Source organism: Ursus maritimus, unplaced genomic scaffold (assembly GCF_017311325.1).
Source record: "Ursus maritimus isolate PB19 unplaced genomic scaffold, ASM1731132v1 scaffold_4, whole genome shotgun sequence".
In the NCBI taxonomy this organism is placed as follows: domain Eukaryota; kingdom Metazoa; phylum Chordata; class Mammalia; order Carnivora; family Ursidae; genus Ursus; species Ursus maritimus.
Genome location: NW_024426552.1, coordinates 74431295 through 74454539, shown reverse-complemented (window position 1 = coordinate 74454539; position 23245 = coordinate 74431295). Strand labels below are relative to the sequence as shown.

The 23245-nt window shown below is 42.4% G+C and overlaps 1 protein-coding gene across 1 annotated transcript in view; it reads right to left on the bottom strand.

Annotated features, from left to right (window-relative positions):
• Window positions 1-1040: 1040 nt before the first annotated feature.
• P3H2 (prolyl 3-hydroxylase 2) overlaps window positions 1041-23245 on the bottom strand; it is a 154460-nt gene continuing 132255 nt past the window's right edge. Inside the window, exons 6-15 of the mRNA XM_040621449.1 lie at window positions 23111-23200; window positions 21332-21372; window positions 20149-20243; window positions 13266-13393; window positions 12618-12713; window positions 11901-12051; window positions 10938-11055; window positions 9925-10000; window positions 5656-5796; window positions 1041-1176 (exon numbers count right to left, since the gene is read on the bottom strand). Of these exons, the coding sequence (XP_040477383.1) occupies window positions 1084-1176; window positions 5656-5796; window positions 9925-10000; window positions 10938-11055; window positions 11901-12051; window positions 12618-12713; window positions 13266-13393; window positions 20149-20243; window positions 21332-21372; window positions 23111-23200 (1029 nt within the window). The 3' untranslated portion in view covers window positions 1041-1083. The remainder of the gene's footprint in view (window positions 1177-5655; window positions 5797-9924; window positions 10001-10937; window positions 11056-11900; window positions 12052-12617; window positions 12714-13265; window positions 13394-20148; window positions 20244-21331; window positions 21373-23110; window positions 23201-23245) is intronic.

Genomic DNA, 23245 nt, shown 5'->3' with positions numbered 1-23245 from the left:
TTAGAATTCTGGCCAAGGACCAGATGTTCTCTGGATGAACACCTCTGCTAACCATTTCCATGCCTTCAGAAGCAGAGTTTCCACTTTCCTTGTGGTCCTGCAGCACCTGCCAACAAAACTAGTCATAGCCCAGTGTTGTCCCTGGGCTGTCCCCAAAGCCACAAAACCATTACCTGAAGACACACCAAACATTTGGGAGAAGAAAATTAAATGCCAGATGTTAGAATCGGGCTCCCTGTATTCAACAATCAGACACAAGCATGAATCTGTGAACTGGATAGCAGCAAAGACGAGGGGACACCAAAATACACGCGGCCGAAGATGGGAATCACTCCGAAATCCATTTTTCTCACCACTGGACCCCACACTCAGGCAAGGTGTCGGTGGTGCCCCGATTCAGGTGGGACTGAAGATTTTCTTCCAAAGGCACCGGGGTGAAGAGTTTTTCTACTCCAACCCCCCCGAACAACGGTTTTTAAAGACACCAGTCTTAGGGCAGTCCTTTCTGGAACACTGTGGAGGAGGACTCGAAGCTTCCAGTGTAAGTCTATGCTCAGGTGAAAATACCAGGGCCAGTAACTCCACCGAGGCCCTAGAAAGGCCGGGCCCCACCATCTCCTGCACTGTTCTTCCCGCAGATCAGGGACATGCAAGCCAGTGCTCACCCCACGGGGGGCTCCCCGGACTCCAGCTCATGGCCCCCGCACTGGGAGAGGGTGCTGGTGAAGGGCACGGGGCCAGAAAGCATTCTGAGTCCAAATCACACGCTAACTTTAGAACTGGAGCGCACAGGAGAGGTGCAGTTTTGCCAAGAATGAACTTATTCTTTCTGCTTGAGCTTTCAGATCTGCAGCTAACGACGTGCACACGTGCATGTGTGAGTGTGTGCGGAGGGGAAGGGAAGAGAGGACCTGATGAGAAACGCTGAATGAGGCAAAGCGAGCATCCTCAGGAACGGAAGGGGGATCTGGTGACTCGAATTAACCTGTTAATTTATACCGTGGCTCTGTACAAAAATAAAAAGGTTCTCATAAGATTAACAATTTAAATAAATATCTGATAGATCTTTTCTTTCCCTCGTTTTTATAGCTCATCTTTGGGGTTGATATTCAGTTCATGCTTCCCTTGTTGTTCCCGATCCAGGATGGCGATCACTTCATCAGCCTGTATTCGCTCCTGCAAAACAGGTAATGGACACATTTCTGTTAACAGGAATCACGATCAGCCCCAGCGGCAGGTGCTTCCCAAACTCTTCAGGGCATCCATCCGTACGGGGACTGGTGCTAGTTCCGGTTCAGGATTGACCCTCATCTCCATCCCTCCACTGATGCCTTCTCCTGACTTCCTTATGTTCTAAGCAATACCTTTCCAAGATTTCTCTCTTGCCCGGAAGTCTTGTGCATTCAACTGAATAATACCTTTTCTGTGTTACATTTCCATAGGCATCTCCGACTCAGTGCTCCAATCCAGCGTTCCAGCTGGAGTCAGCGTTTTCTCCCGCGCATACCTATTCCGGCCCTGCTCGCCAATTCTCTGTCTCAGTAAAGACCACCTCTGCTCACCCGTTTGCCCTCAAAGCCCAGCCATGGTTCCTTGGACCTGATAAATCACTGAGTCCCGTCTGTTCTACCTCCTGCCTCCACCCCTTTATAGTGCCCATTACTGTTGCTTTAGGTTAGCGCAGGATTTCTGAACCTTGGCACTCCTGACATTTTGGACCAGAGAATTCTCTGTTGTTGGGGGAGGTCCTAGTAGAATGTTTAGCAGCAGCCCTGGCCTCTGCCCACTACAGGGACCTGCTGGCCTCTCCCTCCAAGTTTTGACAAACAAAAATGTCCCTATCCCTTGCCAAATGTGCCCTAGGAGGCAAAATTGCTCCCACTAGAGAACCACAGGTTTGGACTCTCATCATCTCTTAGCTCAACTGCTGCAGCTTCCAAATCGTACCCCCAAACACCCTTGCATGGGCTCCTGTTGCTTGAGGTTCCAGGTCCAATCTTCTTGGCGTGCTTAAAGGAGTTGCCTGATTTAGACCTTTCTCTCTTCTTTGGTTCCCCTTGCCTTCTCTTCTCACCTCAACTTATACCGTAACTTTCTGACTTACCTCAAGGTCCCTGAATGCAACTCTCTCAAAGAAAACCCTAGCCCTAGTCTAGGTTAAATGTCCTTCTGGATGCTTCCATCATATCCTACGCTTTCCCTTCCCCCTACATCAAACCATCAGCAGGCCCAGTTGTTCTCCCTCCACATGGCATCTCCAACCTTCCATGTCCTTTCACCTTCTTTATCACTACTCTAGTCCACGACCTGTAGACAAGATGGAGCTTCCTATCCCGTACGTACTAGAGGTACCGTATTGTCTGTCCTATCCTGTAACTTCCCAGAATGGGGGGCAGTCAGGGAAGGCACATGGCTTTCCTGCCCCAGTGAGAATGGAATTCGTGTTTCTTCACTAATTTGTCACACTGGATCCCTCCTCTTCGGTGTCCTCTTTTCAGACCACTGTGTGTCCTGCGTTTGCAGACCATATTCCGGCCACTCTGGATTTCTCAGTGGAATAACCACTCCAAGCTCCCTCTGATCTCTGGGCCTTTGCAACCTGTCCTCTGCCTGGAATATTCTTCCCAAGACCTTTATCACAGTTGGCTGCTTCTTGTCACTCAGGTGCCAACTCACTTGTCTGGAGAGCTCTTGCAGGTTGTCCCCTCCCCTTTACTCTTGAATCAGTGACCCTGTTCCCTTTCCCACACATCATGTCTCACTATCCAAAAATCTCCCAATTATTTACTCTTTTACTTATTTGTGGTCCTGTCTTTTTCCACGAGAAGGTAAGCACCATGAGAGCAGGAAATCTTGCCGATTTTGGTCACTGTTGTATTTCCACTGCCCAGAAAAACTACTGACATATGGCAAGGGCTCCGTTATAGTCAATGAATAAATTCATAAATGGATGAAGGATCCTATCTCTGTTTAAAATCTCTCTCCCTAAGGCACAGGCCAAATGCCATCTCCTCAATGAAGCCTTTCTGGTTTCTTCTTTATACCCCCTATCATATGCATTTGCCCCGAATAAGTCTTGTTGAACTTAACCTGGTGTTTTAATTATGTTAGCCCTTACCTTATGTGTTCATTTTGACGTCAAGCTCCTTGAAAATAGGGGTATGTCTTACATAGTCCATGCCCCCTATTGCTAGTCACTAGCACAATGCCCAATGCAGCAAGTTATGGAAAAACTATTTTATGACTCGAAAACAAAGCCTTTCCGTTCAAGACCTCATCATTGAAAATGATGCCTTCATAAACGCAATCAAAAGGACCAAATATACTAAATAACAAAGCTAAAGTGATGTCATGCTAAGTAAGATGCCTGAGGACTCACTTTATGAACATGGGAAGGACAACTTGCTGCTTAACAAACTGATGTACAAAACTGATACAAACTCTCAGATCTGACTGTGCAACAGACGCAGTCATGTCTCTCCTGAAAGGGCAGAAGTTCATGAGCTGGAACTCCATGTCCGAGGAACGCATATTGTGCATCCTTCAGAGTTTGCAATGCTAACTATCTTGAGAATTGATATCTTTAAAACAATCGAGGACAAGCAGGGAAATCTGCCAGCTCTGTTAACTCCTTCATAGGCTTTCCTTGCTCACGGATTCAATCTGAGAAGAGGTGCCTAACTCAGGACTCCCCAACTTTGTTACACATTTGAATCACCTGGGGAGCTTTTAAAGCTCTCCATACTTAGGTCACACTCCCTATCAACTTAGCCAGAATGTTTGAGGTTGGAGACAGATGTCAGTGGTTTGTAAAACTCCCCAGCTGATGACAATGCGGGGCCAAGTACGGGAATCCCATAGGCTACATGGTCTAGTGGTTGCTGAAGAGGTTCTGGTCATTCTCTCCTGTGACCACTAGATGCCGCTACTGCCAGGATTCTGGAGAAGTTTCCTCACACTCTGGATTAGCAAGAAGCCAAGAGAATTTACTTTGTGTTAGTTTATTTGATAGAAAGTATCTTGGAAGAGAGGGTTGGGATACTGAGTAATGAAGTGGACTCAATGTTTGTTGGACTGAACACTAAAGAGAGAGAGAGTGCGGTGACGTTCCAAGAATTTGTGATCTTCCCTCTGTCTGCTCATTTGCCTAGAATCCCTGGTGCAGGAGCGCAGGTGGGAGGCGGTGCGGTGCTGGCGTTTTGGAGTGGCCAAGCACAAGGAAAGAAAGGAATCACAGCTGAGGGAGACCGATCATTGCGCCTTGAAGTTTTCAAAACCGTGTGCTCTGCCTGCTCCCCCCACCTTCAGTCAGGACCAGGACAGGACCACTCTTGCTCCTTTGGGTGTCTGGCTACCATCTCCCCGGTGGGGAGTGAGCCTCTATCAGTCAGTCTTCCTTAATGCCCCCTACGAAGTGCACACGGCCGTCTTGGATCTACTTCTTGACCTCTCCAAGCTCCTCGAGGTCAGGGACTGCGCTGTATCACCCCTGTACCCCAGGGCCTACCTAACAGTTGCCCAGGCACAGAGATCTTCCATAAACATCTGTGAAGTACGTGAAAGGATGCTTACAGAATGTGGCCTAAAAACTGTGTGATTTGGATCCGATGGCAAAAAGCATGAGACAGAGGAATGAATTTTAAACAGTTTCTGACTAAATTGTATCTGATTTAGGTATCCAAAGAGAAAACTGGATCGAATGCCATTTTAAAGACTAGAATTTCATTGCTCGTCAATACCGGGGCTGGAGGAGACTGAAGATACCCAGTTTAGTCCCTGCCGTGAAGTTTTCAGTTTCAACGTCAGTGTCCCATGCCAAGCTGTTGCCGAGGCTTTGACTGGAGTGACAAGGAACTTGCTACTCCCGAGGGGGACAACGCCACCAATCGGTGGCGACTATTTGAAAGTCATTCCTATGTTGAGGCGACATTTTCCTTCCACGTGCTTCTATCCATTGGTCTCAACTCCTCTCTCTGCAGCCCCAAAGAGAGAGACCGTAAGCTCTGGCTGGGGGGGCATCAAGAAGGATGAGATCCAGGTTAAGTGTCTACTTCCAATATAATAGTAACAATATATTAGTATGTAATGTTTAAATTAATAGTAAATAATGACAAACTTTCAGGTTGACTCACCATCTTCTACATGTGTCTCATAAATTATTCAGTGCTCTTTTTAATGATTTCTTGAGAAAATAAATCAGTCTTCTTGGTGCCCAGTAGAAAGTGGTTCCTCTCTCCTGATGTCACAGTTTGTTTATAAGCTCAAGACTAACTAGAGACTGCCAGACACCACTTCAATTCCTATTTCCACAAACATTCCCTTATTAGAACCCATCTGATCTAGAATTGCCTTCCTAGTCCCTCTTCTTTCTCTCAAACTTACACTACACATAGCAGTTGTGTCATTGCTTCATCGTGGATCTGAACAGGAAAATCTATTCTTGCTTAGAAGACACAGCCAGTGTTGGAAACCAGAAAGAAAGGATTCTGTAATAGTTTGACTGAATGATTGATTGATGGATTGATTGACTGATTTTTATGATCTCTAAGATCCCTAAAGGGTTATGGATCAATTAAAGGACTTTTCATATAAATCAGTTCACAAAGCATGTCTTTGAGACATCTAATTGGCCTTCTGGGTGGGTCACAGACTCACCAATTCTCTATAGAGTGGGTCCAAGGTAAACCACAGAGCCACGGCACACCTCTGGCCCTTGGTGACCGCCTTCACTCCATGCGGGTTCTCTCCTCCAGACGAGAAGCTGATCATCCGCCCACACTTTGGTTTGATAGAGGCCTGAGGAAGAACGTGGAAATTAGACTCTCCTTTCCATATCCTGAGCATTTCTACGACCGTTTTCTCTACCTTCTATGGGATTATTTAGGTCAGGTTTTGAATCAAAGAATAATGGAATCCTGGGGCTGGAGGAGACATAGATTGGTTCAGTTTCCTCACCCGTAAAACAAAGATAAGCTCAGCATAATGTGCGATTCAGACATAAAAGTACTCAGGTAAAATGGCTCTCACAGTCTAGGGCACAGAGTAACCACTCAACACAGGCGACACGATGGCGGCAAACTCCAGGGAGACCAAGGCTCTTTTTCACTCCACTCCCCGGCCTTCAGTCCCAGCACAGTATCTGGCATATGGCAGATGCTCATTTAATGACAAAAACAAAGGCGTGCACTAGAGTGCTGGTACATTTTTATTCTTGACCTAGGTAGTGGTTCCATGGGTGCACCTCTTCTCAAGCCTTAATTGTACATTTACGGCTTGTGAGCCTTTCACAACACAAAGATTTTGAAAAGTCAGGTCTAATTTCCTATGATACTTTAATTCCCACTACAGTATTCCTGCCCAGTGGTCCTCAGTGAATGCTTTAACACCTCCAGTGGTGAGAACACTCTCCTCTTGGGGAGGCCTCTTCCGTGGCCCCCAGGCTCTGAAATGACGGACACAGCCCTTCGAGATGGTGCAGGGCTCAGGTGAAGCTGCTCACTAACGCTCAGGTCGAGGAGGCAGAGAGGGAAAAGGCACAGTTAGGGAGCCCGCGTGTTCGATCGAATGAGCGGGCTCTCCAAATGGACTGAACTTAAGCAACAGAATATAAGGGGCCTGGCGTCTGTATTTTAAAAAGTGTCTGATGTCAGTAGAGTTTATTTTGCTTTCTTGAGAAACACTCGTTCCATAGTAGAGCTTAGAAAAGTAAAGGAAAGGAAAAAAAATGCCATTCTACCATTTGAGGAGCTGGGCTCACTTTAACTAGCTATCTTCTGCACTTTCTTGGTTTGATACGTGCCCATTTGAAGAACTTTGGTTCCTTCACGATAGAACGGGATGGCTATGTGCGTTCACCATGGGCTTCAGGAGCAATACCTGGAAAATTTCCTGAGGTCCTTGGATGCTACCTGACATAGGTACCCCTAGACTGTAAGATACACATGGAAGGTTGGAGGGAGATGGAGAGGTCCAAAAGTCTGAAACTTGTGTGTGCATGTGTACGTGTGCGTGTGTAGGTGTGTGTGTGACAAGCAGAGAAGAGCAGTCAGCTTCTGGTTACTCTTCCAGTCACGATAATTGAGAAGTGATCTGTCCTTGCTGGAGAGAGTTGATTTTCTTATGCAGCTTTGTCAAGGTGACTTTTCGGATGCAAACCTAGAGAGTTCACTACTTATGGGTGCCCTTGGTATCAATCTGATTTCATTTTCCTGGAGAAGGAATTTGTTGAATGTTTCCACATAGAAACAACAAAATAAATGAGACTTGAAACACACGAAGTAGGATAGGAAAGCCTTGGTCTACATGCAGCTTTAAAATCTAGTTTCGAGTTTTCTGGGCGGCTCCTTCCCCGGTGCTGGTCCAAGCTCCCTCAACCCCATGTGGGCACCCTTGCTTCTATGTGATTATCAAGTGTCAGCAGTAACATTTTACAATATTAAAGACAGGATGTGGAATAACTTGATGCTTTATCTCTGATGGAACTGGATGAATTGAAAGTATTTTTACACATGAAAAACTTGGGAAAGTTTAGGAGAAGAAGCTATCAGCTGCCTGAAGCATCTGCAATTGTTTATAGGTCTTGTGGGTTCACAAAAGTCTGTATAACTAATCTTATCAAATGGAGAGCGTCCCCTGTTATAGATCAGCCACGGAAAGGAATAAACAAGCTTCATTTATGACATGACTTCTACAGGAAAATATGTCCTGAAGTTTAGATGATTGTAAACATACTTTTGGAACACAGTTCTATATTGAATTTAATTTTTCGTGAAGCAAATAGAACTTATTGCATTCTGTCTCTCTCAAACTTGCACAGAGAAACCCAAATCCCAAAATACTCATGTTTCACAACTATGCTGCTGTTGAAAATACTCCATGTATCTTCCAAGTATGATAAAAGAGAACTCCTTTTGCTTTCCATCTAACCGATGATTCAAAGTCAGACAAGCCTGTGTGCTGTGCTTGTCTTGAATGAATGTAAATCTTTAGCCACCATTCAGTTAATTGTGTCATTCCCAGATTTTTCCAAAGTAAAGAACTTAGAGGACTTTTTCCCTCATGTAGCCCCAAGTTGGGCCACTTCTCTGCTTCATTTGTCCATTAAGTCAAAGAAAGGAAAGCTGAAGGGTGAAACTATCCTTTTCTCTTTGTTATTCGGACTGATTACCTAAGAATTCTAATCATTTACAAAATGCTCTAAAGCCTCTACCGTGTGTATTAACCTGAAGTAGAGCTAACTTGGGAAAGTGAATCTATCAACTTGGAGCTTTTGAATCAAAACGTTTTTTTGTTTTGTTTTGTTTTGTTTTCCAAAACGTTTTTTAAATCAATTTTTCTTTTACTTTTTTAGGGATCGTGGTGGGGGTTAGATTCAGTATGTTTTAAAATACTTACACCTTTCTCTTAGAAGTATAGTTATATGAAAGAGCAGTAGTATCTGCTTTCACATCTTTAAACAGCAGAATTACAGTTAACTTGCCTTCAACATTTAATGAATTACTGATTCTCACATACTATTCCAGGCATTACTTGCTTTCAAACATTGAGCATTTCCAAATATGGCCACTAGATGGAGTAGAAGCAAAGAAATCTTTTCAACCACCTGTCTGATTTTTCTTTCCAACTGTGTGAGCTGCAAGCATTTTAAAATCTGTTCTAGTGTTAGTAGAGCTCAGAAATCAAATGCTTTCTGCACAGAGACTTTTTTAAAAAACTGATAATTTTGCGTCAGGATTAGAAGCAACCCGGATCATCAATCCTGATTTAAATTTTCTAGATCATGAAACGTTAAAATACTCTGTTGATAGGTAAGCTTTTATAACAAAGAGGGAGGCATCATAACCTTTTAGATAAACATTATTCCATGAAATTGTATGAACTATTTTTCTTAATTATTCCAATGTTTCTGGACAATTTTAACCAGAATCTCCATGGGGTTCTCTTTTAAATCCAGTAGTACAGAATTTTTTTATATCATCTGCTTATACCCCAGCAGTATACCGAATGATCTATGGGTGTGTCGCTATTAGAAAAGGATGCAAAATAGGAGAGGGAAAACATTAATACTCAGAAAAAGTTGTGAAAATAGTATGTCTAAGGCAAAATCCTTGAAGTTTGTCAGATCCATGCCTCAACTATTTAGATTTTGTATGGAGGATAGATAGAGCTCATAATCTATTTACAATTCAATTATATCCTCCATTGGAAAACATGTTTTTCGACCACGGTGTATGCTCTTTGGTTTAAAGTCCAAAGGATGCTGGCTATATGGTCTATAACTCAGTAGACTGGTTTTCCAAAGGCATTGGTTTGCCTAGGAAGACCGTAGTTGAAATTAACTGTTAATTTTTACCTATGAAGGTGTGTTTAGAAGCTCCTCTACAGTGTGTGTGTGTGTGTAATGTGTATAAATCAATTTTTGGGTCCAGGTTTACTTACAATCACAAGCATATATATCCATACACACATATATAGTAATTTTGATAACTAGGGGTCTAAAGTCCAATGTTCAATCCAAGCATGAAGAACACTAGGTTGGCCGAAAGCTATCCCATAGAATCCATTTGTCTAGTCCGAGGCATGGATGACTTCAAAACAGGTGTTTCTGTGTTTCCATCAGACTACTTGACAAAGAATCGGAAGACCTAAGTTCTGGTTCCAAGTCTAACACTAACTAGGTATGGGATCATCAGCAAATCTTGCATATACCTATTCTTTAAGCTACCCATCTGTAAAATGGACTGGAAGATTTTACTGATTAGTCCATCTCTAACATTTTATGATGTATACATTTGCTGGGCCCCTGTGCACCTCTTGAATTCTCAAGCTCAGATATTTGAAATCCCACAGTCCGTGAGTCCTCGGAGAACAGCAAGATTGAGATGAAGAAACGCTACATAAAGTTGCCTGTATAGGTTTACTTACAGTCACAGTCTTGGCATCCATCTCCGTGAAAATGAATTCCCCTCCTTCAAAGTCATCATTCATATACAGGAGAGCACTATAAGAAGAAACAGAAAACCATTTGTACTATTATATGCTTACTATGGCTTTGTCAGAGAATACCGGAGACGTGATAAACTGGCCAGCCTGATTGGTTCGGTCTCCTTTGAACTGGACATCGAAATAACTGACCCTCCTAGCCCTAACGAGCAAGATCAGATATAGGTTGGGTCATACCCCTGAAGTATTTACTTGTTTCACTTATGCTAACATTTTATTATATTTCAAATTTCATCTCACATTTCACTTTTTCCCAAGAAAACCTAACTAGATTTAATCTACCGCTCCGAACCTGCCCACGCTACTTATAATTCTCTTCTTCCTGCTTATGCTTGTAACTCTAAAGGATGTGTTTTCCCCCCGAGGTAGGCAGACAGCTCCAAGAGGTGTAGTCTTGCCTTGCAGATAGGGGGTGCTCCATAAATGTTTTTGTATGGCTCACTCTGCTCTAGTAATGAACCACTATTATATACATGATGACTTCCCCTTTAGACACCAAAATATCATCCAATTTTTCCTCCGAGTTTCTAGTTTCTTATCTATAAGAGGCCGACACAGGTGAGTGGTAATGTAAGATCCCTATGTGCACTGGGACAGCAGATCCCTGGGTTCTCAGACCGAGACACGTATCCCACAAGGGATACATTTCAGTGAAAGCCAAATGATCAAAAAGAAAAACTTTACTTTTTACATGAAGACAAAATGGGCATTTTGTGGATTAAGATACAACAAAATGTGCCTGGATTTTTAAGGTAAAATTCTGAGATGATCAAGTCGCTTCCTGGTTGTGGCAATTGGGTCCGGAGGGTATTTGAGAATCTCTGCTTCATCGCGATGGGTATGATGACAAGCAAAAAAGATCAGTTTACTAGTCTCCACGGGTAGTTGGTAACTGTTGGGCCACAGCCCGGTTGTGAAGGCGGTGCTGGTTCTACCTGTAGTCCCGGAAGGTGTACGCAGGAGGCTCCTTCCAGCATTCGTTGGCCTCAGGATCCAACAGGCAGTTGTCAGCATGGATGGGATGACTGAGGTCAGTTCTCCTATCTTGCTGACCTGCCAGAACAGGTCTGAATGAAAGAGCAGTAACGCCTCCAATAGCAAAGCTGACCTGTCTTCTCCCATCGCTGCTGCCCTTTGTAAATTTGAGGAAACACGAGATAGACCCGCAGAGATGAACGAACGGACTAAGCTTAAGTCAAGAGACGGGTCTTGCTTTGGTGTGAACCTGGTATAAAACCATGGACAAACCATGCCTGCCTGTTCTGCTATAGAAGTTTCCTGATATGAAGATACAAAATAGAAATTCCATGCATTCCCACTTCATGTGGGGCAGGAAAAGGAGAGGGGTGAGATGAAAGTGTAAAAAGAAAAGAGTGATTCAGCTGAAAGTTCACATGTCAAAGTCCCCTCCCATGACATTCTTCCTCCCCTCCTACTCAACACATTGTGGGAAAGAAGGTCTAGGGGAGAAATCGTGACAGCTGGGAGAGAGGCGGTCTCTGCCTTTTTAAGAACATTTCTTTCAATAACCCCTCCATCTTCTATGCAACCACTTAATGCTTTGGGGGCGTGATGGGGGACCATAATTTCCAGGTTCTGGGTTCCCTGGAAAGTAAAACCTCAAGCAGGAAAGTCTTTCTCTGTATGACTTTAAGCAAGTAGGGAAAATGGTTCTGAAAGGAAAGACAGGCAGAGCGATGGCATTCTAGAACTTGAGAGGGCCAAACAGGAGAAGAGGAGGGAAGGGGAACTTAAGACTGAACAAGATTCTTCTGTTTTGGGAATTTAGAACTTTGTTAAACCGGGAGTCTAAAATTTAACAGAATTTTCTTTTACATTGTTTCCTTTCTCATTTCACTGAGAATAGGAGGGAACAAGCTCAGACTCTGGAATCTTACCAGACAGGGCGGTTCGGCAGACCATGTGTGTATAGGAAAAATACAGGGTTGAGTTCAGCATGAAATAGGATTCTACGATCTTTCGAGCCTTCTCACTGATGTCATAAAACAGACGGGCACTCTTCAGTGGGACTCGGCCTTCGTAACCAAACTGAAGACAAAGAAGAACGTGAGATGGCACTGGGTTGACCAGAAGCCTTGAGAAAAGCAGACACTATGTTCAGTAAGACAAGATAAGGATGGACAAGTCTGCACTGACTAGCGGGAACAGGACCACAGGCTCACAGATTTGGGTCAGTAAAATGAGCCACTGAAATTCGTCCTTCCTAATCACAGCAGGAACACTGACAGCTAATCTCTTCCTCTTCTCTCCCCTCAGAGAACATTCCTCTTTCTCCCCAACAACCCTTGATACAGTACAGAACCATCATGTTCGGTATGTTTTCACCATTGCGCCAAAAACTCCTCGAGGACAGGGAGAGATTGTGTATTATTTGTCAGATACGAATTTAGGAAATACAAAGTTTGATAAGTTGATGACTCAACGAAGGAATCAAGGAATGATTTAAAACAACAGAGATGTCATTTCATACTAGCTCCCTTCACCTCTCCTGATGGGTCTACAGTCTTGACTCTCCTCCTTCCTGTCTCTGCCATGCACAGAAGGTACTCGATGCGTGCTTAGGAACCCAGACCCCAAAAAAGCTACTACTTTACTTTGAGTGCTTTCAGGACGGTTGCACCTTCAAACTTCTCATTGGGTGTATGGGGTGAAGTTTTTCCTCTGTATCCATCACCAACAAGCATGATTCCCTGGAAGCAAAATACAAGAAGATGCTTTATTAATGACAGCGATGACTTCATCAGCTCTCCCTTTTTGCCTTGACTGCCAGGAAGCTAAGGACCACAGTCAATACTCAGAACCATCCCTATTTTGTACCAGGATCCTGGTATCATGAATTCTTCCCATCGTAAGAGATATCTTCATGTAAACTTCATTCTACATGTTCATCAGAAATACCAGTTTTTGTAGAAATAGGTAGGCTATAAATGATTAATATACTGGTTAATTATTGATTAAAATATAGAGATTTCCCAGTGAGTTTATATGGTAGGCAGAACACATGCTGAATGGCTATTGTCCTAGGTGTTAAGCCACTAACTATTCCAGATCCATGAGCTGTGTCCAGATCTGGACGAAATTCTAATCCTCCCAAACCAGGCTATGAAAATCGATGTCCACATTAATGTCCTTGTCCTAATGAAAGTGACATTTCAGGCCTGGTTCCCTGACTCCAAGTGAGACCAGGACCAGAGAGCTCCAGGGCTCACACCATCAGGCTGCCTGCCCACTCAGGTCCTCACACTGGCCACGCTGTGGAGCTCCCGGCACTGTTCTTCCGACAGGACGTTATCCAGAAGAACCCGCTGGGTCCCGTTCAGCTGCTCCGAGTTATAGACAAACGTGATATTCTCATAGAGCAGAGGGCCACCTGAAGAGACAGAACACATCATCTTCTCTGTTACCTCTGTTCCCAAGCGGGGGAAGCACAGAACACCCACCAGTTTTCAATGTGAAATTCATGAGAATCAGTTCGTTCATGAATACTTAAGAATGCTTGCTAAGTACAATATGGATTCAGGACAAAGGCAGATGTCTGACGACCAGGTTTCTCCATAACATCACAATAATGGTATCACATTTGTATAGTGTTGTGGGTTTGACACACTATCTTTTCGGTTGATTCCAGCGATGATCCTGCAAAGCAGGCTGGGAATCTCACAGGGTGCTGCTCGGAGAAGACCTTCCAGAATTCTCTTGGCAACTGCACACGTCCTTTTCCACAACCCTTGGTCCTAACTCTGTTACAACATCACATTACTTGATCACATGTTTGTGCCCCCACACGTGACATACACACCTCAGTCTCACTGGTATGGAGAGAAATATCCTCACTAGAAAACTCAGCTGGTAAATGCACCCTCAGAACAGCCACACCCAAGCCAGCTAACTCCTTCCTAGTCTCCTTCCTGCCACCTAACTGACTCTAGGTGGTCTTGTTTGTGGAATATTTATTTTTCTCCATTCTCTAGGCAAATCTTTCTATCTCTTTCTTTGCATGGGAAGTTTTCCTACAGGCACCTGCTCTCTCTGGATACAAATCACAACTTTATGAGATTAGCCCATGCGCGCTTTTCAGAAGGTGATGCTTTGGGATCATGCTTTAGGTAGTTAATTACAAAATCTAGACCTGACCAGGCTCTTTCCTCACCGAGGATAGGACTGAAAGACAAAGGCCCTGCTGGTGAGGAAAGCTTCAGATGTAACAGTGCAACCAGCTTGAACTAAAAAACTGAACAGAAAGGAAAAAAATTTTTCTGCTCTTTATAAGACTCCTAAGGGACCTGACAGGTGTCTGTCAGTAACGACAGTTCTCCCTGGAGGGAGGCAAGGGGGGAAGCTCAGCTGCTCCCTTCTTCCCCCAGTAAGCAATGATCACTAACACTCGGGCATAAAACACATGAAGGAAGAAGAAACCCAACTGAAATTGATGTCCCCTCTAGTCTTTAAGAACGAATTAGTGAAACTAAGGAACAGCACCAAGCTTATTAATAGTCCCGTTACGATGAAAGATTCACTACAGCCCACAATTCATGGAGTATTAAGATAAAGAGACAGTGTTTCCCGATCTTTCATAATACATGGTTATCTGTTAAAGGAAAAGTTCCCTAAGGAGCGGCAGTGCCGATACATTACTTTACCACAATTTTACTCCCGTACTTGCAATTATAAAACTATGAGTGCCATATTTATTTATCTTTAGAGATTCGTATAACTATAATACCAAAAGCAATTTATAAGATTAAATAAAAGCAAGACCATAAAACTAACTAAATTCAAGTTAATATTAATGAAATGGTTAATGTTCTTTTGCAGAAACCGAAAAGCTACATTCCACATGAATGTTCTACTCACTGATCTGGCCCAGATTCTTTGAGCCAGCATTCTTTATAGTATTTTTGGTGTGTAATGACTCATTGCACTACTACTTTTCTCTACTGAAATTACTATGAAGTCGTAGTGTGCCATGATAAATTTGGACCTTTATCTGCTCCTGACACATTATTTATAAGTTTGTTCGAATTCATTTCTTGTTAGTCTTTACCCACCGAAGTATCACTAACTGGTGCCAATGGGATAGTCGCCTCACTCACCATGGGGTGAAATCTCATGGTGGGACTTGCTATCAGGTGGTTATTTACATGACCCACTAGTTGCCCTTATTCATATTTTTAAGATTGTTATCAAAATCTATAAATACAGAATTTCTTGAATCCCAGCAATATAACCACAAGGTATAGTTTTAGTACCAATCTTTTGGATGAATAGAAAAAAATACACACACACACACACACACACACACACAATTCAGTGTTTCTCTGCCTTTGTTTCGCAGACAGTTTTTGATGAAAAAAGAGTTTCTTGATCAAATGTGTTTGGGAAGTACTAGGTTACACAGATTTTAAGAGGACTTCTTGAACTTTCAGTATGTGAACAGGCATTATGAATATCCTGAATATTAATACAGTATGAAGCAGTTCTCACCCTAAATCAAGCACAAAAGCCAACCTTCCTTCCTTCCTTCTTCCTTCCTTCCTTCCTTCCTTCCTTCCTTCCTTCCTTCCTTCCCTCCCTCCCTCCTTCCCTCCTTCCTCTCTTATGGCCCAGAGACTCTAAGATGGCCCCCTAATGATCACTGCCTCCTGGGATTCATGGACTTGTGCAATTTGCTTTCCTCAAGTGTGAGTGGGGACCAGAACTTGCTTCTAACAACAGAATATGGCAAAGGGGATGGGATATCACTTCTGTGATTGTATGACATGAGACTACAACTTCCATCTTGCTAGAGGACTCAGCCTATTGCCCTCTCAGCTTACACTGCAGTATGTCACTGCATTAGACAGACTCACACAGCAAAGAATGAGGTCTCCTCCAGCCAGCAATCAACTAGGAACTGAGGACCACTGTCCACGAAGACTTTAGGAACCAAATTCTATCATCTGAGCTTGGAAGAAGATAGTTCTCCAGTCAAGCCTTAGAAGAGACAGCAGCCCTGATCAACAACTTGAGGGAAGCCTGTCACAGACCCTGAAGCAAGGGACCCTGCCAAGCTACCCCCAAATTCCTGACCCCCAGAAACTGTGGGATAGTGAATGTATGTTATTGTAAGCTGCTACATTTGTGATTTGGGGGGTTTTTTTTGGTAGCAATAAAAAACCAGTAGACTCATCCTCTCCCCAACAGGACCTCTTAACATACAACACAGGTTGTTTGGGAAAAGTTGCTCTAATTTACATAGCTGATTAAGATCCATAGCCAGGGGCGCCTGGGTGGCACAGCGGTTAAGCGTCTGCCTTCGGCTCAGGGCGTGATCCAGGTGTTATGGGATCGAGCCCCACATCAGGCTCCTCTGCTATGAGCCTGCTTCTTCCACTCCCACTCCCCCTGCTTGTGTTCCCTCTCTCGCTGGCTGTCTCTATCTCTGTCGAATAAATAAATAAATAAAACCTTTAAAAAAAATCCATAGCCAAATTGAGGCAGTTTCTCAAATATTTGGAAAAGTACACTGCATATTCCATTCCCACTTAGAAAGGTAAAAGAGATGTTCCTTCACAAAGCAAGGCAAGATACTTGTCGGTTCACTGAAGAGCATTTTCTAATACAAAAGTCAAACAGAAATGGATGACAGACCAAGGGTCTAGTGAACCGGGTTGGTTTGTACTGTGTCAGATTTTTTCCTTTCCTCTCTTGAGAGTATATGAACTTTAAATATACTTACCTTATTTTCAAAAGACTACTTTAACAGTACAACTGAAACATTTAGGAAAATGCCTACCATTCTTCAGTTCTATGGAAGTATTTGCTATTCCTACGTTGATTATTTAGTATTCTAGTAACATATGCCTGGTCTATCGTGTTAAGTTCTGACTGAGGCATCTTAATAAACATAAAGGAGTATATTTTAAAAAGGGCTACGGGGATATTGCCAGTTCCCCCAGTCACACCACATGGAACGTACAAAGATCAGGGGAAGGGACAGAGTGCCACACGAGTCTCAACTACCTACCCACTCATAGGTTCAGGAGAATCTGTGCCAGAAACCTGCCTTTCATGTACTTAACATTATCACCACTGAGCACAGAGTTTGTTTTTTGTTTTTTTTAAAGATTTTATTTATTTATTTGACAGAGATAGAGACAGCCAGCGAGAGAGGGAACACAAGCAGGGGGAGTGGGAGAGGAAGAAGCAGGCTCACAGTGGAGGAGCCTGACGTGGGGCTCGATCCCATAACGCCGGGATCACGCCCTGAGCCGAAGGCAGACGCCCAACTGCTGTGCCACCCAGGCGCCCCAAGAGCACAGAGCTTTATACAGAGGTTTCCCACTCATGCATTTCAAAAAAAACAACCAACTACCCACCCGCTAACCAAAAGGGAAAAAAAAAAAAGAAGAAGAAGGAAGAACTGAGGGCTTCAGAGGGGAGGTGGGTGAGGGAAGGGGATAGGCTGGTGATGGGTAGTAAGGAGGGCACGTATTGCATGGTGCACTGGGTCTTATACGCAAGTAATGAATCACTGAACTTTACATCAAAAACTAGGGATGTACTGTATGGTGACTCACATAATATAATAAAAAAATAGTATTAAAAAAGTTCTTTGCTATAAAAAAAAAAAAAGAAGAAGAAGAAGGAAAAAGAAACCCTGCCATTGAAACACGCACGTCTACCAGCCTACAAATGACTGGTAGCACACCAGACAGAGGAAAACATTAAAATAAAAATAAAACCGTAGTCCAATAAGTTGTGGTTCCTGGGGCCTGATGGGATGGCTTCGGCCAACTCCTAACCACAGCTCAAGGAGATTTAGCTAAACAACTTAATTCTTCTCTCATTCATAAAGTATGTGCCGGCCTCTGACTCTCCAGCTGCAGTACAGAGGGATCGTCTAGGAAAATACTCCTTTGTGCTCACCGCCTGTGGCTCACATGGCAAGAAGCCACATTTTACCATAAATATTACAGCGTCACACACGTCGCCCCAGGGTGTGCTAAGCAACAAGCCCTTGGGTGAGCCCAGCCCTTTAAGGTCTACAGAAGACGTTTCACACCGTTCCTCGGCTGAAAGTTGCTAGTCTTCTTTTCCAGCTGAGGATCACCGAGCCCAGAGACCTCAAGTCTCCAGGTGTCCATCACACCACAGCACATCAGACTGACCAATCCTTGACACTCGGATTCCTGATTCCAAGTTCAATGTTATTTCTACTCTACTGACTGGGATGATTACGGAGCAGGACCTTTGGAAACTGGTGGTTGAAAGGAGAATGGATAAGTGACGGGTGTTTTTAGTGTGACGATATGCATATTCTGGGGACTGGAGTCCGTCTGGGTCGCTCCCCTAGTGCTTTCGAGCTGTCCAGTGTGAGTACTACTAATTACTGTTGGGTAACCAGGGCAGATGGCAAACCCTCTGTGGAAGAGGAGAAAAGCTGGCTACATTCTACTCTGTGAAGCACGCATCCTTTCTTGCCTCCCTGACATCTGCTTTCAGCCAGACTAAGACAGGAAAGCGTTTTCTGGTTGGGAACTTTGCCTCTGCCTACCACTGTTCTTAATTTAGAAACTATTTAGATCACTAGTGACTCCACAGAAGGCTTTCCAGTGGTTTCCCAGAGACCATCCTAAGATGCAGCAGCCCATTCAACTAAGCAAATTCTACAGAAATAATAGACTTTGGTGCCCAGCCAATCACGGTCTCTCCCCGTCCTGTAGAGTCTCCTGCTCTACTCTTCGTATCAGCCTTCCCCCAGTCCACTACTGCACAGCAGGGTCCTGGGGAGCCAGGGGGAAAAAAAAAAAAGCTTTGAAGTTTGGCAACCATCCTGGAGTTTCCCAAACCTTCACAGCAAAGTGCTGGCTTATTGGCACGTACTTCCTGGGTGATTTCTCAGCTTAAAAAGCAACACAAACTCTGGCTGACCATGCAACTCTCTGGCATTTGTAGAACAGCTTGGGCTTTGTGGCTAGGAACTGAGGTCCAGGTCAGATCAGATGAGCATTTTATCCTGTTTACTGCCTCAAACTGACTTGGAAGCTGAGGAAGGAAAGGGCTGGGAAATGTGAGAGCTGCAGAGAGCCAGAAGTTTTCAAATCAGCTAGAGGAATGTGCTGACGCACTCTCTTGTTGGGGAAAGGAGTACTGTACTTCTTCTCAATGCAGGTTTTTGAAATTTTCTTATCTTGCCATTATTTAATCAAGAAAAGGTACATTTTGGATCTCTAGACACTTTTATGTTCCATCTCCAGGTGAGTAAGAGAAAGTGGGATCTGGATTCAAGAGCCTGGGTTTGAATGCCTACCCGACCTGTTATGAGTTATGAGATGCGTCACTGTATCTCTACGAGCCTCAGTTTTCTTGCCTGTGAAATGGGGGCACTTGTCTCACATGAGATGCTTCCAGTATTCAAATGAACTGTGTGTTAATTTGCCTGAGAAATTATAAAATATATAGATACCGTAATAACTGTTAAGGATTACTACCGAGTTAATACCACTATTGTCAAATAATTTATTATGATAACAATGTATAGCTCTATTTAAAAACTACTTTTGACAACACTCTACATATGTTTCCATGAATTCTGATCTGATGTAGGTATATAATGTTCTGCTCTCTCCATCTCTGTGCCTTTGTTCCATTGTTTGATCCACTAAAACGGCTCCCTCCCCTCCCTTCTACTTGTCACTCAGAGTCCTGCTCAGATGGAGGTGCCTCATGCACCGTAGATGAACTCATCTAATAGCCATGTGACTCGTCTCTTCAAGTTCCTCTGATGCGCGGTCTAGTCTGCACTAGCTAGCACTCCCTCACTAGGTGACAGAAGACCCCATGACCTCTCCAAGCCTCAGGTCCTCAACTGATCATTCAGTCCCCGCCTAGCTCACAGGATTCCTGTGGGAAATGGATGAGGGAGTGAAATTTGGAAGCATTTTCATTGGAAACCAAAGGTGATGATATACAAATCTGAGACATTGTTTTTAAGCCTTGCTTTCAGAATGTTATGAAATATAGTAGCTTAGTCCTATTCTTTAGTTTCCAGAGAAAGTGGGCCCTGCCTTAATTTAAATAACAACTAGCCAACTCCCACCTCTTCCTTTCCCTCCTATTAAGTAAAAGTGCACAGATACTTACCCTCTCTTAAGTCTCGATCTATCTTGGGTGATGACTTTTTCCCCATTGACAATCCGTGAACTTCTGCCCCTTCCACGTTCACTCCTGAAGGGACCCTGCCCATTAAAAACAGTTGAAATGGAATTTCCCACTGAATAAGGAAGTTCAAAGGCAAAGGGCACCTTACTCAGGTAGTCTTCTTAGCAGCTTTTTTTACAGTTAATTGTATCCTTAACTTCACCCCCTTGAGATTAGACATTAAGTCTCAAAAGAGCAGAAAAAAATTATCACGTGCATCTTTAAAATGCTCAAACTGTTGTATTTTTGTCTTGAGCACAGAGTGCATCACCAAACAATGGTTGAACTGAAATAAACCATGACCTTGGATAGAGGTTCCCGACTATTCCAAGAAAGAAGACACAAGTTTCAAACGTGGCAAACATACAGATCACAGCATGCTATCCTTTCAATATACACAGATTGAACAAATCCAGCTGTGCATGTCCACTCTTGGATCTCTTGTAATAATTTTAGGCCACCCGGGATTGCGGCCTTGTTGTCTAGTGAAAGACCACAAGATTTGGAATAGGAAGATCCTGATCCACCAGTCCCTTGTGGTGACACTTGCAAAGAGTCCTCTGCCTTGTCAGAACCTCAATTTCTGAATTTGAAGGTGAACAGGCTGGACCAGGTCAGCTCAAACATGTAACTCCAACATTCTGTGATTCCTCGAACTGCTCATACCATGTAAATTGATTTTTTACTTCTACCATTTAAAAAAAAATGAGGTCTCTTCATTTCTGACTGAGTTAGTGACACCTCATAATTTAGTTTGCAGTGAAGCTTTCTGAACTTCCTGTTTTCAAACGCGGTAAGGGAATTCAGCATTAACAAGGAAAAACTAAGCTCTATTCTATTAATCAAAAACAGAATCCACAGAATGTGTCACCTTCAGAGATCACCTGATCCAACCCCTTACTTGGAGGGAAAACTAAGACAGGAAAGGAAGACAAAGCTCTCAAGGGCACACAGACGGAGAGGAAGAACTGGGACCAGAAGGCTGAGCTCCTACTTCCCAGTGCGGAACTCATTTAATTGTCCCTTTTTGCCTATTTCATAAAGCGAAGGTCCTTATAACAGGTATGACTCTAAGTATTTCTTCTCATTAAAAGTAAATGGATTGTATTCTGAATGAAGAACTCACCGATTCTCATCTTGTCGTCCTCCATATCGGATCCAATAATTCTGTTTTAAATTAAAAAAAAAAAAAACACCTCAGTATCTTTGTCACTAAAACATAAAGTACAGAAAGAAAATATACATTTAAAACACTCAAAAGACCTAAAACATTAGGAAACTTGCACACCGTATTAAGATACAATATTTTTAATTAATAAAAAGAAAAGCAAAATTGCCAATGCAATGTTGACAAAGACGACATGACGCACAAATGGGTTTTTAAAAATAGCATGGGAGTAGCTGAAGTATTTATATTTTCTGTCCAAGAAGTGATTTGGAATTTGGTGTCAGGAAGACACTTAAAAGGTCATTCAGTCCAACTCCCTTATGTTTTGTGAATAAAACAAAAAAAAAGTCCAACTTGATTAATCATCTGTGCAGAATCATAAAGTAACTTTTTCTGAAGTCTCCTGGGAGAATACAATTTAAAAAATTTTTATTAAATAGGGCCGGGTATAAGCATACTAGTAATGCTATTTAGAATTATTATACTTAAAAATTATCTTAATTTTTAAAATATGCCAATAAAAACATGACATAACTAAGACATAAATGAAAAAATGTTACAAATAGGATATATCACAAATAGTGCTTTTTATAAAAATATGACAGGTACACATGTAAAGAACTTACATAGTTAGCTAACAGATAAATGAAAAAAAGGAATGTCCAGATAATTCAAATCACAGGAAAAGTAATTAATGACAATATATGAAAAGTTTATATTTGTTGGTCATCAAAGGAATACAAATTAAAACAACAATGATATACCATTTTGTACATAAAAAAACACTAACGATTTTTTTAATGTTATTTCTCATTGCTGAGATATTTATAGTAACCTGGTACTTTAATGCATTTCGAGAATCAGTGAAGGTATCAGAAAACTCTCTTAGAAAAGTAATTTCAAGAACTTTAAAACTTCTCATATCCTTTGATGGCAGAATAATCCCATTCCTGGTAATTTATTCAAAGGCCATAGTTCAATACAGAGAGAAAATGCTTCTTGCATTAAATATGGTAGAAAAAAATCAGAAACGAATCAAATGTTCAGTGTCAGGAAAACAGTTTATTTATTGCACATCAATTCTATATATGTAGTTAAAAATCATTTTAAAAACTGTAAAAATGTAGAAATTGCTTATGACACCTTAAATAAAAATCAGAACAGAAATCTATCAATACCATTGTACTAGCTGGGCAAAAGGTATGTCTTCATACGAAGAACGACTAAAAGTCAACACAGACAAGTTGAGAAAAGTCAGCATGATGAATAGTACAACTGAGGCTGATTTTGTTCTGTACAAAATCTTTTTAGTTTTTAAAAAGTGCAAGAGAAATACAAAATGTTGTGTCCAGAATTTAAGACATAAAACAATCCTGAGGCAAATGCATCAGGTACAAACACTTCCTTCTCCCCCAAATATATTTGCTTTTGACTTTGGATCTCAGTTATATGGAGATCTATTAAAGTCCTTTAATGTCTATCATATATTGAGTAAAATCCCACGCCCACCTCCGCAGGTTTCGTTAATACAAGGCAGGAGATAAGAATCTTCAGTAAACTATATGTTGGCTAACTGAACATAATAAAAGATTTTTTTAAAAATAATACATTAATAGAATTGGCAAATGGAATTAAAAAAAGAATCTTCAGTAAATCAAGCTGGGAAATAAAATCATACATAAGAAGTTCACTGAGAATTCTTTTAAAACACATTTCCTCTTTTCTCTTTGCTCTTACCGGTTCTGTGTATGAAAATCCCAGACCCTCTGCGGCTGATTTTATTAGTTCTGATTCCATTTTATGACGCTTCACGAACATTGCCAAATCCTAGAGGGAAAAAAAAAATGAATGAAAGTTTATATTTAAATAACA